This window comes from Dicentrarchus labrax, unplaced genomic scaffold (genome assembly GCF_905237075.1).
Source record: "Dicentrarchus labrax unplaced genomic scaffold, dlabrax2021, whole genome shotgun sequence".
NCBI lineage: Eukaryota > Metazoa > Chordata > Actinopteri > Moronidae > Dicentrarchus > Dicentrarchus labrax.
Window position 1 is genome coordinate 29,772,737 of NW_026136714.1, and position 15,366 is coordinate 29,788,102.

General features: G+C 41.7%; 1 protein-coding gene across 7 annotated transcripts in view; it reads right to left on the bottom strand.

Moving 5' to 3' along the window:
• Positions 1-394: 394 nt before the first annotated feature.
• LOC127375881 (protein mono-ADP-ribosyltransferase PARP14) overlaps positions 395-15,366 on the bottom strand; it is a 49,304-nt gene continuing 34,332 nt past the window's right edge. For all 7 annotated transcript variants that reach the window (XM_051422252.1, XM_051422253.1, XM_051422249.1 and 4 more), the window contains 16 exons: positions 12,020-14,198; positions 11,143-11,379; positions 9,524-9,599; positions 8,832-9,068; positions 8,353-8,574; positions 7,907-8,021; positions 6,701-6,850; positions 6,545-6,607; positions 6,112-6,297; positions 4,929-5,132; positions 4,633-4,748; positions 3,284-3,519; positions 2,918-3,189; positions 2,100-2,239; positions 1,841-2,015; positions 395-949 (listed from right to left, as the gene is read on the bottom strand). In XM_051422252.1, coding sequence (XP_051278212.1) covers positions 663-949; positions 1,841-2,015; positions 2,100-2,239; positions 2,918-3,189; positions 3,284-3,519; positions 4,633-4,748; positions 4,929-5,132; positions 6,112-6,297; positions 6,545-6,607; positions 6,701-6,850; positions 7,907-8,021; positions 8,353-8,574; positions 8,832-9,068; positions 9,524-9,599; positions 11,143-11,379; positions 12,020-14,198 — 4,895 coding nt within the window. In that variant the 3' untranslated portion in view covers positions 395-662. The remainder of the gene's footprint in view (positions 950-1,840; positions 2,016-2,099; positions 2,240-2,917; positions 3,190-3,283; positions 3,520-4,632; positions 4,749-4,928; positions 5,133-6,111; positions 6,298-6,544; positions 6,608-6,700; positions 6,851-7,906; positions 8,022-8,352; positions 8,575-8,831; positions 9,069-9,523; positions 9,600-11,142; positions 11,380-12,019; positions 14,199-15,366) is intronic.

Genomic DNA, 15,366 nt, shown 5'->3' on the forward strand with positions numbered 1-15,366 from the left:
TATCATTATATAAGGAAATATACTTACACATACTGTTGATACTGTTGCTTCTCTGTGATCAGCTTTTCACTATAAAAACTACAAAGTGTCAGCAGATGATAGAACACACACTACAACAGAGACCTGAATCTCCAGGGACATCATACGTCCTTCATGTCCTTGCAGTGTTTTCTCACTCTATTAAACACATACAGCAGCTCCCTTTCCTTAAATCTGTTTAAGTGTTGTCAAATGTTCATGTCTATTGTATGAAACAGAATACACCACAGAAAACCACACGTGATCTCAGTTGGCAGAACAGGTTATTGACTCTCTCTGTACAGGGCTGAAACTGGGAGGAATATTCAACTCCAATCTGACTCTGAATCAAACAGTTAATGAAACTTTCACAAAATATTTGCAGTGCTCCTTTAATTAACAGTATTTCAGACTATAGTGCAAAGCAAAACAGTAAATACAATGTGACCAATGCCAGATGAAGGAAGCTGACTGAAATCTCAAACTCATTCAGTGTGAAGCTTTCAGTGTTTGGGAACCTAACAGGAACGTACAGTCACTTAAAGAAAGATCTTATATCATTTAAAATGATTGTAGACTATGGATTTAAACATGAACAATAGAGGTACTCTATCAGAACTGTTGCTCAAAGGGATCATGGCAGTTCATGTAAATGTGATCAGGTATTCTGGGTATGCCTGGATGTCACTGAAGATGATGAACATGGTTGGATTGCCGGTGTTATCAACCACACTGTCATACAGGTCTGAAGCACTCCCAGAGCCCTTGGCAGGAGGGACGATCATACCACGGCTTCCCTGGGTGAAGTCTCCGACCAGGACCCTCGCAAGGTACATGCGCTTGTGCCCTCTGACATCAGGCTTGGCGTAGCCCTGCGCTGAGTAGGCGGGATCCACAGCAAAGTAAGAGCCATTGCCGTACGCTGCACCTACTGAAGAAAAAAATAATTACAGTTAAATGTTCAGACAGACAACAGCAGAGTGAAAACGCAGCCTGTTGCTGGTAGACACGAGGCAAGAAAACTACATACTGCTCACAGACGTTAATACTACTTGTGAGCAGTGTATTAAGAGAGAAGAGAAAAAAATGTATTAACACACCACCACTGCAACGTGGCGCATCATAAGGGCGTCATTGTTGCTTCTAGCACAGAAAGGACGTGTATCCTCCCAGAGCTGGTCAGGCTTGTGCCCAATGTTGTTACACATTTACAACAGCAGGTGGCAGTGTTGTCCCATTTATCAGGATGTAACATGAATCTTTTCACTGTTCACTTTTTTCATACTAAATTTGATCACACTATACCAAGGCTGCCCGAAGTCAGGCCAATACAATAGGTGGCCTGTGACCCACCATTATGTTTCAGTTTTGGCACACCGGCACTAATAAAATGTCAGCCATAAGACATTAACCTTAAATCATGTGTTTTATTATTTTTAACTCACCGAAGAGCCAATCTCCAGAGCTACGGCTCTTTTTTGCCATTGTTTTTATAATAATGGCATTGTGGGTCGTATAGCTCAGGATATTTCTCAGTCTTAACAACTAATCTCTCCTCATCTGTTGTTGTACACACAAGCGATAGCAAGTGGAGAGTAGAGCTGTCACAAAAGCAGAGAAGAGGCCAGAATGTACAAGCAGGGAGAGTTTTTTCAGGCATGGTGACGCTCGAAATACGACAGTGGCGTGACGTGACAGAGGTCAGCGCGTCTATGTGGGGGTTAAAAATAGAAAATAATAGACGCACTGTCCCATGCAGTCATAACTAGTGTTTAATCCCACACTGGTAAATATTCGTGTTCTTTTAAGAGTGCGTGGTTACCTTGTGTTCCTGCGTAACTGCGGTTGAAGCCTTGTTTGTTGATGAGGTCAATGGATTTGGCAGGGGTGCCGTGGAAGAGACGCTTTTCGTTGTTTGTGTGTTTGTTCTTCACCTCCAGCTGTTTCTTCAGCAGCTGGTAGCTCTGCCACAAAGTCGTATTTTGGACCCGTTCAATCTGCCAACACAGTTAAAACACACTCAAACTCAAACCGATCTTGTGGCTAAACGCCAACTTCTGATTATGAGAGATTAAACGTACACTGATGATGTTTGCAGAAAGGCCGGTCTTTTGAAGTTCTGTCTCCACATCGTTGTATTCTTTGGATCTCGCAGCCAAAGGAAACAGTTTGAGGATGTCGCCTTTCATGTCATCCCAATGTGACGGCAGAGCGGTATCTTCTGCATAGAGAATGATTGTTTTAGAGGTAAGGTACAGTTTTCCAACCTGGATCTTATTTTATACTTTTGGCCATAATTCATTCATATTAGTGTTTACACTTTGGTTTTCATGTCTTGCAAAAATGAAATATCCCATCTGTAATGACTCCCTCCATGATTTTGTGGGTTTTTTGAAGGATTGTTGCCGCCTAAAATACCTGATTTCACAGCAATGTCAATTCAGTTTTATTTGTATAGCACCAAGTTATAACAAAAGGTATACTTTTCAAACAGAGTAGGTCCTTATAAAATGATTTGATTTACAGAGACCCAACAGTTCCCACCATGAGCAAGCACTTGGTGACAGCAGCAAAGGAAAACTCTCTTAAGAGGCAGAAACCTTGGACAGACTGCATCAAGTCAAAAATATATGTTTTTTTTAAAGTTTTATTTCTAGAAAAATGCATTTAGTGTTTGGTGATGATTTAAATGTAGACTTAGAATATAATCAGATTATATTCTAAGTGCACAAAGAAATAAGATTTAAATTCTTTTAACCAACTCCAAAAAATAAGCCCAAAAGAACCATTCAGTCAGTTGAACTAAAACATTGGGGGATTGTATGGACTGGTCACTACTCAACATAAGAACATACTTTCATTTAGACATGTTGAATGATAACTAAACACAATCACTCACCTTTCAAGTCTTTTCTCAGAAGCTCCACCTGTTTACGCCCATTCACTGACACTGCTTTCCTCAGCATTGCGTCTGCATCGTATCTTTCATTGCTGATACTGATCGTCACCATTTGTTTTCTCTCCAGAGCCTCCTCCAGGCTGAGGTTGGTGTACATGTCAAAGGGCACTATCACTCCACTGTGGATCTGGAACTGCCATTCCACCAGTCCACTCACCAGCAAGGCCTTGCTCCTCTGGTGCTCCATCCTCTCCACCTTTCGGATGATGTCCCTGATGGTCAGCAACAGAAACATTTAAAGGAATACGCTTTAACATTTGTTTATCTGGACTCAAGCTTTAATGCACCATGAATTAATTTGCTGACCTGACCGCAGACTCAGCGGTGAAGACGTCCCTGGTCAGACCCTCTATGTGGATTTTGGGTTCCTGTCCCCCCTGCCCTTTGTCCAGACGGATGCTAACGGTCAGCTTCCTCTGCAGGTCCCTCAGTTGGTCCACGTCAGCCTGTGACAGCTGTGTGATATACTGGTCTGTGATGGTTTTCTCCGCCTGCTCAGCCACAATCAGCTCCTTGATCCTGTTCTTTGCCTGACTCACAGCCTGCGGGGGGGGGGGACATTTGAAGATTCAGATTTAACCCTTTGAACTGTATAAACTCGTCATAAATTGTTTGTTTCGACCTGATGAATATGACCTGTCCATGAGGAGGTGAGCCTCCGTTAATTAGAATATTTGCATTATTAACACCCACAAACTCTACATACTGTATGTCTTTCTGTTCTGCTCAGTTTTATTCATAAAAACTTCATCCATCAGTAAAAACAAGAATTTTACTGACACCAGCAAATGGAAAAACAAGATAGAGGGCTGAAAAAGCAGGACAGATATTTGTTACAAATAGTACTAGCAGGTAGAAAAGACTGAAAAAAACGGAATGGATGGACAGAAATAATTCAGGAAATTTATGTTATGTTAGTTGGAACAACTGACTTTTTCCCTGAGACCTGCCACCAAAAAAATTTATAAATACTGGAAATCTTATTTGAATCTTAAGTGATTGTGTTACTTTATATTTATTTGGAGAACTTTGTGTTATTATTACTGTACTAAGACCAACACAATAACCTTTGGTTATGAATGAGTAAAAGACCTTAGACCCCCTTAAAAACACCTCGGCTTTGCATGAGCTAAAACCACAGATCATAAGAACCTTGATGATTTCAACTGACAATGATGAGCTAAAGGACTCGCTGACATTTAAATAGTCTCGTTTTTATTTTATTTCTATATAATGTCAAACATTTCATCTTACCGTTGTTCATTTTTGTCAAAAATAAATAAATAAACAAAAATAAAGTTAAGGAAAAACAAATCTTATTAATTACTGATATTTGGAGGAGTTGGGAGGCAGATTTCTGAACTCTGGACTGAGCTGCATTATCTGTTTCCAACTACTTTCAGCCTTTATGCTAAGCTAGGCTAACCACTTTCTTCATCAGGACTGTACTCAACACAATTTCTCAAAATTTTGAAATATTTCTTGAAATGATCTTAATTCAGAATTGGGAGGTAAAGCAGACAATGTTGAACATTCCTGCAAATCACATTCAAATATAACTCAGCTCAATGAAATGCTGATCAGTGCTGACTCACATCCAGAAAGCTTGGATCCTTTTAAAGTAAAGAGGTAAAATATAAAGTTAATAAATTCACCTTCTCGTTGTCAGCACACAGCTGAAACACTGTGGGCTCAAACTCCTCCTTCTCCAGAACCAATCCACTAGTGCTGGGCCGCTCCTCCCCAAAGCCAAATAATGAAGTAATAGAGCCTGAAACAACATCAAGTGTGAGTTTGTGCTTTAGTGGAACATTTTATTGTACCACACATTCATTCACAGGAACATGTAAGAAAAATATAAATAAGATATTAACCTCATTCAAGATGAGCAGGAAGAAAGAATAAAAATAACAGCAGGTGGCGTTTTCAACTAAAGTAATTGTTAACATACTTTTGATCTTGGTGAGGATGCTCTTCTCCTCCACCTCCTCTCCCTCTTTCTTCTTCATGCTCTTGTGAAACTCCGTCATCATGACCGCCTGGAAGATCAGGATCTTCACGCTGCAAACAAACTTCGGATGCTTCTTCCTCACAAACTCCACCACCGCGTCCACCATGGCGTCCGCCACCGCCGACGGGCTGGCCCCTCCCAGACCTAACAGGCAGACAAGGATGAGGATGATGATGATGATGATGATGATGATGATGATGATGATGCAGTGAAGATGGAACAATTGATTGGTAGGGTCTGTGAAACCTGGTGGTACACTACAGACAGTCTAACAGTCTAAAGTTCTTGTGGCGCCCCCTGCAGGCTGCAGTGTTCATTACAGCCACAATATGAAAGTAAAGCATACCCTGCTTTATGGTCTGTTTTACTCTAAATGGGACCATCATTTACTGAATGAACATCATGCTGTATGGACGAAGGCTGAAACTAGAGACTGAGACTATAAACTCATTAGGAAACGGTTTACTGAGATAATAAATCATGTCAGAAGTCTGCTTTTTTCTATTATACTGCAAGTATTTATAATGCAGCCAATGGAGCTGCCCCCTGCTGGCCATTACATAGAATAGAAGTTTAAGACACTTCACTTCACAGACCAGGAAGCTCTGTCCATTAATTGCATCGCAATGTTTTAGAAAAGCTGGTGTAAAATCAGGTATCTTAGGCCGTAACAATCCCAAACAAAGCCTGTGAAATCCTGGAGGGACTGCTGTTGGTTTGAATCTATTTTCTACATAATTTATCAAGAAACACAATGTGTGTTATCATAATTATGCTGACGACATGCAATTATATATTTCCCTGTCCCTTGACGTGAACAATCAGAATGCATCAAGGATATTGAGAACTGGATGTCCATTCATTTTCTACAGTTTAACAGCGACAAGATGGAAATCCTGTTTATATATATAGGTTAAAGTCAACAGACAGGAAATCTCTCTATTCTCACACAGGTCGGAAACAGTGAAATGACTAAATGAACAAATAAATAAAACACAAAGATGAATAAGGAAATGTTTGAGAGAAATCAGACTTTAAACCTCATTTAAGTTCTCTTAAATAATTCAGGTGTCAGGTTCAAATAACAGTGTATACAGTATATATAGTTTCTGTCTGCACAGACCTGTTCCCAGGGCGGGGAAGGCGACGGAGTTGAACTTATTCTCCTCGCATAACTTCAGCACTGAGTAAACAATGTCCTTGATCTTTGTGGGGTCGTTCTGGCCGGCGACGTGGATGATCCGTCTGCTGGGCAGGGAACCAGCTGAGGTCATGATCATCGGACGAGGCTGGTAACCCGGAGAATTCACTACAGAGAGCAACACATAAATAACTGATATAGGAAGTCACATTTTACAATACAGATACAGTGCGGCTGACGATTAACAGAGACTCTAAACCTTTATAAACCTCAAGTTAGAGTGTTTGCAATATCTGTTAAAGAAGCAACAATCATCTCTGTGAGTTGTAATGTGACCAGTGTTCATTACTAGTAATAATATTACAGTAATAATATTACTTTCTCCAGTTACTAGTAGTGTAACGACTGAACGTACCGATCTGTGAGCACTCCATCTGAACTCCTGCTCCAGCGCTGTCTAAGATCGCTTTGGAAACTCCTGAGAAATAAAAGGAGAGCAACAGGTCCAATAAGTCAGAAGGGACATTGAACAACTGTATTATGATAGACAGACTAACAGACGGATAGTCACCTGATCGAAGGCTAAAATCCTGGTTGGAGGAGTTGATGATGACATCACAGGCCTCCTTGGTGATGTCTCCAGACAACACCTCGAGGGTGAGGCGGCCCATCTGCATCCGATACACACCGAGGGAGGGGGACGACACCTGACTGAAGGAGGCTGAAACACACACACACACACACACACACACACACACACACACACACACACACACACACACACACACACACACACACGATGTGTGATGAGGTATTATGTTGATTACAAACTTTCTAATTCAGATGCAGATGCTTTAAATCATTTTAACCAACTGGTGATTGTTAAACTCTGACACAGCAGAGGACAGAAGTAAGTAAATGAAACCAGTAAGCTGTGAGCTGTACTGCCCTCCAGAGGCTAATCGCAGCAACTACACTAACAACGAAACAGAGAAGAATTGCTACAAAAGTGTTTTAGGTTGAACAGCTATTCACAACCAGTTATATGACATTTGACCCATAAACGGATATATAGGTAGCACAAAGACAGAGTGCATCAACTACAGTCTGACTGTCTTCTTCCTGACAACATCTAATTTATTACATTAAATCTGTATTTCTTATTGTTTCATGTGTAAACAGTTGAAACAGATGAATAATTAAGAAATTTAAGTATTATTTTGTGAGGATTGCTTGACTTTTATTTTAATTGTAAAATGTGTATAAACCTGCTTTTAGAAAGAGTATACATATCAAATTTAGGTTAATCAACATTAGAATGGTTGCAATTCTTGCTGTATAGATTACAAATGGGAGTTATATAAATAACAATTGTGTATCTGATAATGGCTCTACTATCTGTTCCCTGTAACCACAAACATATCTGAGAGAGTGAGAGAAGTGGGAGCTGTCAGTCTGTAAACTAATGTCAGTGTACTCTCAGGTCCTGTCAGGTCCTAGCACAGTAATATGAACTATTATCTCCATCTGCTACAATCAGCTCCCATGTGTTCCCAGTGGAGAACATGAAGATTCCCTTTGTTTTAATGTCCACATTGTCCTGAAATTGTCCAGAGTTCAGGATTTACAGACAGTGAAGCCGCAGTAACTGCAGCCGAAGCTCTGAGAAACTGAGGGAGAGCACAGTGACTGCACACTGGACTTAGAGCTGTCCACGTGTGATCAGATCACCCAGGAGTTAATGAAGGTTTCAATGAAAGGTGTTGGAGTTTCTTACCTGAGGACTGCTGTGATTGGCTGAGTGACTGTCCAACTGGTGACTCATTAAACTCTCGTGCTTCATGCTGGATGTTCCTTTGACCAGTCTGACCTTTGAACTCCCTGGTGAAACACTGACAAACAATACATTGGAATTTAATGTTATTTTTCTGGCAGTACACGTTGTGTTTTTCATAAGCGTCTCAACTACCGACAGCTCGGTGTGACACTGCAGTGTGTTGTGCTAGCAGTGGCTAACGTAGCCTGCAGCAGAGATGAGGAGCAGCTACAGAGATCTCACTTCTTTCTAACTTCACACCAACAGATTTTATTCATTCCTTATTCTGAAAAATAATATTAGAGCTGTTTACATGACTAATAATAGTTATAGTCATAATAATGATCTTTATCTATAGAGCACTTTTAAAACAGACGCTAGAGGTAACCTCTCTCACGAAAACTCACATCCACAGTTTGGCTGTCAGTCGGGTGAACGACAATGGCAACCTCTCTCAGGTGGCGAGGAGTTCTGGTGCGGCTGAATGAGTGGATCTCCCTCAGCAGGACTCTAGACACCACGTCTCTAGGGAAGCTCAGGTTGCCCGTACCGAGGGCCGGGAAGGACAGTGACGTCATGTTTAACTTCTCAGCCTCCTCCAGACAATATCTGATGATGGATATTAACTCCTGAGAAAGAAAGACAACAAACAAGACGAGTAAACAAGCTGCTGACCAGTAGACAGTCTGGGCTTATGGGAAATGGTGTTCATTTAAGGCTACTAAAACCTGAAATATTGAATAAACAATATTAGATTAGACTCTCTGTTAGACTACAGATGCAGGTGAGTATATGATGAGGTTTGTCCCACTACTGTAGTTACTTCACATAAGTTTCTTTGGACTGTGTAACCCGAACTAAAAAGTCATTATCACAAAAGTCTCACCTCCTCTGCTTTGCCCCTTCCGTTGTCCCAATGAGGGCAAACAGCATGAAAGATCTTCCGACACTTGAGGTTGAAGCCGTCGGTGACGATGACATCGCCGTACCGCAGCGTGGCCACCCCGGCTTCATACCGAACAGACGCCTGCAGGCTGGGCCCAGCCGCCGCCAGGATCGCATTGGAGACCGCGCCTTGGCTCAGATTCATGTCCTCTGCGATGGTGTTGACGATGACGTCAATCTGTGGAGCAAAGTCATAGCATCGTACACTTTCGGATGGAATTTAAGACAACTGATTATTCTTTTAATGTCTCAAGTTCAAATATATGCTGCTTACAGCTTCAGAATAACTGAAGAAGGTTGCTTTTATTGTTGACTGATTGAGTCTGCGCAGGGAGAAAAGCAATATAAAATAATGTGATTGTATGACTGACTGTCTTGGTACTTGGTCACACACACTGTTTGTCAATAATATTTAAATCTCTTAATTATGCTTGTGTTACCGTGTACGCAAATCAAGTCATGAACAACTTCTTCTAAATTACAGTAAGAAAAGCAAGGACCCAACTGTATTTGGAGTATGTGGTGCTCTCATATGTGACAAACAATGATGTAAAAGAAGGGGAGATACAGGCAGTGTATTATAAACCTTATTCAAAATATTCATTTCAAAAGCACCACAGGGTGAGTACTCACAGTCTGGTCCTGAATGTTTCCCTTCCAGAGAACAATCTTCAGACCCTCCGCTGTGGTCTGCTGCATCCTCCCCGGCCTACAGCCAATCAAAGAGCAGGACTGATGTTATCACAGTGAGTTTGGTCACCATTACTGCGTCCAGTTTGTTTTGTTTTTGTTAAAAAGACAAAAGTTGGTGAAAAGGTTAGCTCCTAGAAGAGACTCCCTAAGCCATGATTACTCTGAATCAGGGCGGAAAGTAGATTGAAGTTCTCGTCAGTACTACTAAACCTTCATATTGTTCTCCTCTCATACATCCCTGACACATTTCATTTTTTAATAACCCATGAAAGTTGCATAGCTTGTCTGACCTGCTCTCCGAGTAGTTGGAATAAAACTTAAAGATCACAACTTATTTGGTCCGACATTTTACTTTGGAAATTTGTTCAAGAAAAAAATCTGTCTGCCAAAACCTTGCAGCACTGATATCAGACAGACAGCCACAGCAGTTGACTTCAGTCAGCAGTAATTGATTAAACAGTTTTTGAGGGTAGCAATGGGCAGATTGTGGTTATAGCCACAGAATAAATAATTACAAGATTCTGATCAATGGAGGGTGAACAGCCGTCCTCCTGATAAAATACAGAGCTTCATCAGAGCTGTCTAAAAATGTTATTTCAGCAGCAAGACCCGATCCGTGCAGTTCTCTTCAGCGTGGATTAAAAACAGGACTGCACACACTGGAGAACAGTTGTTATATTGACCTAATGTTAGAACATGTGTCTTGTTGATGGAAATGTGATTGTGACGGGTCACTGTTGGCAGCTGCTGTCCCCTCTCGTGAGGCGGCACTGAATCTTGAAGTGGTACGGAGTACCGGACTGTACCGGCCTACTTTCAGCCCTGCTTTTAATACTTTTGCATGACTTCTGAACTCACAATCACATGTACAGTTGTATGTGAAAGTTTGGGCACCCATTGACCAAGATCACATTTTGGTGATTATTTCATTGCAAAGATATAAACAGCCTCTGAAGGGTATGGAACATAAAACACAATGTTTGCAGCAAACAGCCTTGCATCGTTACATTTTATATCATAAACTGAACAAAAATAAAAAAATAATTGTGGCACATGCAAATGTTTGGGCACCCTCCACTGTCAGTAAGCCCTCCCGGCAGATATCACAGCTCTCAAACCCTTTCTGTAGCAGCCAGAAGTCTATCAGTTCTTGTATTTGGGATTTTTTCCCCTTTCTTTCTGCAAAAGGGATCTAGTTCTGTTATATCCTTGCATGCACAGCTCTTTTAAGATTCTTTTTACGAAGTCTCAGACCTTCATCAGCTTGTGCGGCCTGAGATATGTCAACAATTGTGCTTTATGTTCCATGCCCTCCACAGGGTGTGTTTATGTCTTTTCAATGAAAAAAAAAAAACCCAAAATGTGTTATTTGTCAAGAGGTGCCCAAACTTTTATTTGTTTGTAGGATTTGCATTGTTTTTGGACTGCTCCTGACCAAGGACAGACCGGGTATTAATAATATCTGGGGATCCAATAATGTGGTTTTAAATACTAATGAAGAAGACAGAAGAAACAGACAACAGATGAGAAAAAGAAGAGAAGAAGATGAAGACGCGTACCCTCCATGCTCTCCATGCCTGGTGTGTCCCCTGGGGCTCTGACCTCCCTGCTTCCCTCCAGGAAATCCAGCTCCTGTCCCCTCAGCTCCTCGTCCACCTCGTCCTCCTCCTCCTCCTCGTCCACCTCCTCCTCCTCCTCCTGCACGTCGTCCTCCTCCTCCTCCTCCTCCTCTGTTACCACCCCGACGGCCCCTGGCTGTCTGGCTCTGATCTCGACCACGACCCCGCCAAAATCCGCTGGGAAGTGAATAATACAGTGAATACACAGATGAAAATCCCAACAACAGCAAGTCTGTCTCATTTATGAGTTGAACGCTGTTTATTGATCAGGTGTAGAAGCACTGAGTGTGTATTAGCGAGTGTGGCTCTAGTATTGGCAATGTCAGTAGGTTCAACACCTCGGCCCTGAGAAAATATTCCTATTGGATGTGTCTGAGTTGTTCGACAGCTTATCTTTTTTCTTTTGATAGAACTAAGCTAGCTGGACCCATCTCAACATTTCAGGACTTTTCATTTATAAATCTTGTTTGTTTTATTTGTACAAAATAGTGATAACAACAGTGTTACTTTACAGGCAATATGTGTCTGACTATTTCTTGCCTGAAAGCAGTAACATTAGCTTCCTGCTGGTTGCCTGCCAACTGATCAGAGCCAAGAAATAGCACACAACCCCCCACAATTGGTACTTTACTAACTTTAACTTTAACGCTGTAGCTTTATATTTATTCTTTAGATATGAGGCTTGTATCAATGTCCTCATTTTAGTTATGGCCGAAAACAGAACAAGTACATCTAACAGAATGTTTCTCCAATCCTTGTAGTGTGTTCTCATCCACAGTAAAAATATGTTATAGTAACAAATGTTCCTTGAATTTACCCTGAAGCCCCAAGGCCTATTCCTTCCTGCTGTGGTATTGTCATAGTAGGTCCGCAGTCCATGAACTCTCTGTTGACTGCAGTGGCCAGGACTCTCACTGTGTTATCATTATTGTCCACCAGATGAATCTCAGTCAACGATCTTGGACTTCCTGGACTGTCGCAGTACTCCCGCACTGCCTGAGCTATGGTTTCAGCACAGAGGTTAACAGGAAAACCAAACACACCTGAGCTGATCGCTGGCAGTGCAATGGTGGAACAATTCACCTTCTCAGCTTGTCTCAGACTTTCGTTAACGGCAAGCTTCAGGCGCAACACTGATGTCTTCTTGTCAAAGTCAGAAAACCGTGGGCCGACTGCATGGACAACGTATTTGCAAGGCAGGTTACATCCACCTGTTACGATGGCCTCACCCGGGCGTAGCTTTCCAAATCTGGCAGTATAGTCATTGCTGATTTTCTGCAGCTCTGGTCCTGCAGCCTTGAGCAGTGCCAAAGCCAGTCCACCAATATGCTGTAAATCTTCATTAGCTGCATTGACCACCGCATTAACATTAAAGCTACAGATGTCTGCCTTGCTTACCGACACCAGAACTCCACTGGTGGTCTGCACTTTGCAATAACAAAGGCCATTTTCGTCCTCATAGTTCTCTTCCTCCTCTTCCTCTTGATACTCTGGACGAAGCATCACCACACAGCTCAACTCCGACATTATTGTTGACAGAAACAGGCTTCCCTGAGACTGGAAGTACTTCTTAGCTCCGGGTTTGTCTACAATGAAGTTGTCAGTGAAGAGAGCACTAGTCAGTTTCTGAAAGCAGGATTTAGCTTTCTGGACGTGAAGACGAGCTCCAGCGATGATGATTTTTGGTCTCTGTTCATCAAAATGGACGCTCACATCATTATCTTTGGCAATACTGGAGTATTCCTGTGATTTTTTCTTGTCAATGAACTGAACAACGGCATAGGACTCAACACGAATGGTTTCTTGAACTTGCGAGTAGTTCCTAATAAAATCTGTCAGACTGCAGCTGACCTCTTTCACTGGATCCTGGAAGCCAGACACTGTTATTTTGTCTCTTCTCTCTGGGTGGATCTGAATGGCCACTGTTTTCTTCTTTATGGAATTGTAGGTGTCCAACAGCTGTTGGTTGAGGCCCACCCAGTTGGCAAGTTTCAGAACTTCAGGGTCTTCTACATCCAGAGTCTGCACAGCAAAAGCCATTTTCATCCTGCTTTCTGCATCAGCAAGGACACTATCAGAACTCCCCAACAGCAAAACTCCTTTGCTCTCAATGCTGTAGATGGCGCAGACACCTCGGGATGTGAACAGGTGCTGTGACATCTCCATGGGATCCACTGACTTGAGAAAGTCTAACAGACCTGGAGGGACACTCATCTGTTTTTTACTCATACCCACATTCTTCTCCAAGATCCATGCCTTGGTCTGGAAAACCTCTGCAGGGAGTCCTGCAATGGTTAACTTCTGGGTGCCTTCATCGTAAGAAAGATTCATGTCAGGGGAAATGTCCAGTGCAGCTTTCTTCAACCCTTCCTGCTTCAGGATGGCGAACATTGCAGGGGCCAAATTCATTACTTCAGAGACACCATTTGTTTGTCGTTCAATCTGATTCATGGCTTTGAGAACGATATTCTCCACAGGAGCCCTGATTTGTTTAATATCGTCAGCTTGTCCAGCCACAGTCAAAATCCCCCTGGATGTATCCATCACCAGGACGGCGTCTTCCCTGACAACTGAACGGAGCTCTTTCTCTGCAGCTTTCCACGCAGGTGCATTCACTGGACATTCAAAGGCCGTGTACTGAGACATTTGCTGACGGAAGGCCTCTTGAGCGGTACTCATCCACATATCTACTTGCTTGGCAGTCAGATCTTTCTGCCTCAAAAAGCTTGGGAGCGGGCTGAGTTTCACATCAGGGCTATCCAAGTTCACACTGCAGAAGTAGGGACGCATCTGATCATTGATGCTTTTTAACAGTTTCTTCATCAGGAGGAATTTCCAGACTACATGGTGAACTTTCTCTGTGAAGGGCTCGGGCATCTTCCATGTTGGTCGTTCTTTACCGTACAGGGCGGTGCCCAGGGACTTGTAGTACGGATACACCTTAACAGGAATGGACCGCATCATATAGTCTTCTTTCATGCAAATGCTTTTCACCACTGCAGCAACACAGGGAACAAAAACAGAAAGCTCAGGTAAGTGGTTGTTCTATTTGTACAAGACATTTAAATAATCATTTATTTATTTTAAAATTTCCATGATACAAAAGGCAGAAAGCTGTTTGCTTCCTCTTATTTATGTTTCCTGTGAAAACAGGCAGCTAGGGAATATTATATTATATATATATATATATATATAATATAACATATTGTGAATATTGATCAGCATTTACAGCAGCCAATTATTAGCGGTTAGCTACTTTAGTTAGTAGTTAAAGCTATCTGTCCATCAAGAAATTCTCTAATCACAGAAAATTGAAGATGACCAGCTGAAGGACATCAGAGGGAAAACCAAAAAATATTTTCTTCAGGAAATCCAGTTTCACCCAAATTACTGAATAAAGTTATAAAGTGCAAGAACTACCATTAAGAATCCCTGAAAATACCAAAAAGATTACTTTCTGGCCAACTTTTATTGGAATATAGGTGACTCATAGAGCAAGACATACTGTATATGAAACTTTAAATATATATCAAATGATCCATTATGACTATATGGGGAGATTAATTATCCAGATCATATGGTATGCTATATGACATTTGTAAGTCCATTCAGAATTTCAGGGGCTTTTTGTGTGATAGTTGCGGCCTGAAATGCCTGATATCACAGAAGCTTTTCGAAAAACCTGCGATACATGTTACTATCTTTTTATTTTTATTATTGTTATAAAGAATACAATTGCACTGTTTGGAGGGTTAATGTGAGACATTTGCGTGGCACATGTCTGCAACTATAAACAATGTTTTGCACAAGGAACTACAATGATTGGTCAAATTTGCGGAAAAGTTGGGTTTATTGGACAAAACTGCATGTTTACGCAGAATTCAGGGGGCTGCGACATTGCAACTTCCTGTAGGGATTGCTAAGTAGTTTCAAAGAAATTAAATCTTACTGCTACAGCATGCAGGCATGCCAGTTCCCCATGCACAGTGTTCTTAGCTTGGTGTGGAAGAACATGACTGGCCTGCACAGAGCCCTAACCTCAACCTCATCCAACACCGACACAATTGGGATGAACGAGAACAGTTAATGTCAGCCAGACCTTATTATTCAACATCAATGACTGACCTCATTAATACTCACTAATACTAATACTGGACAGAACAA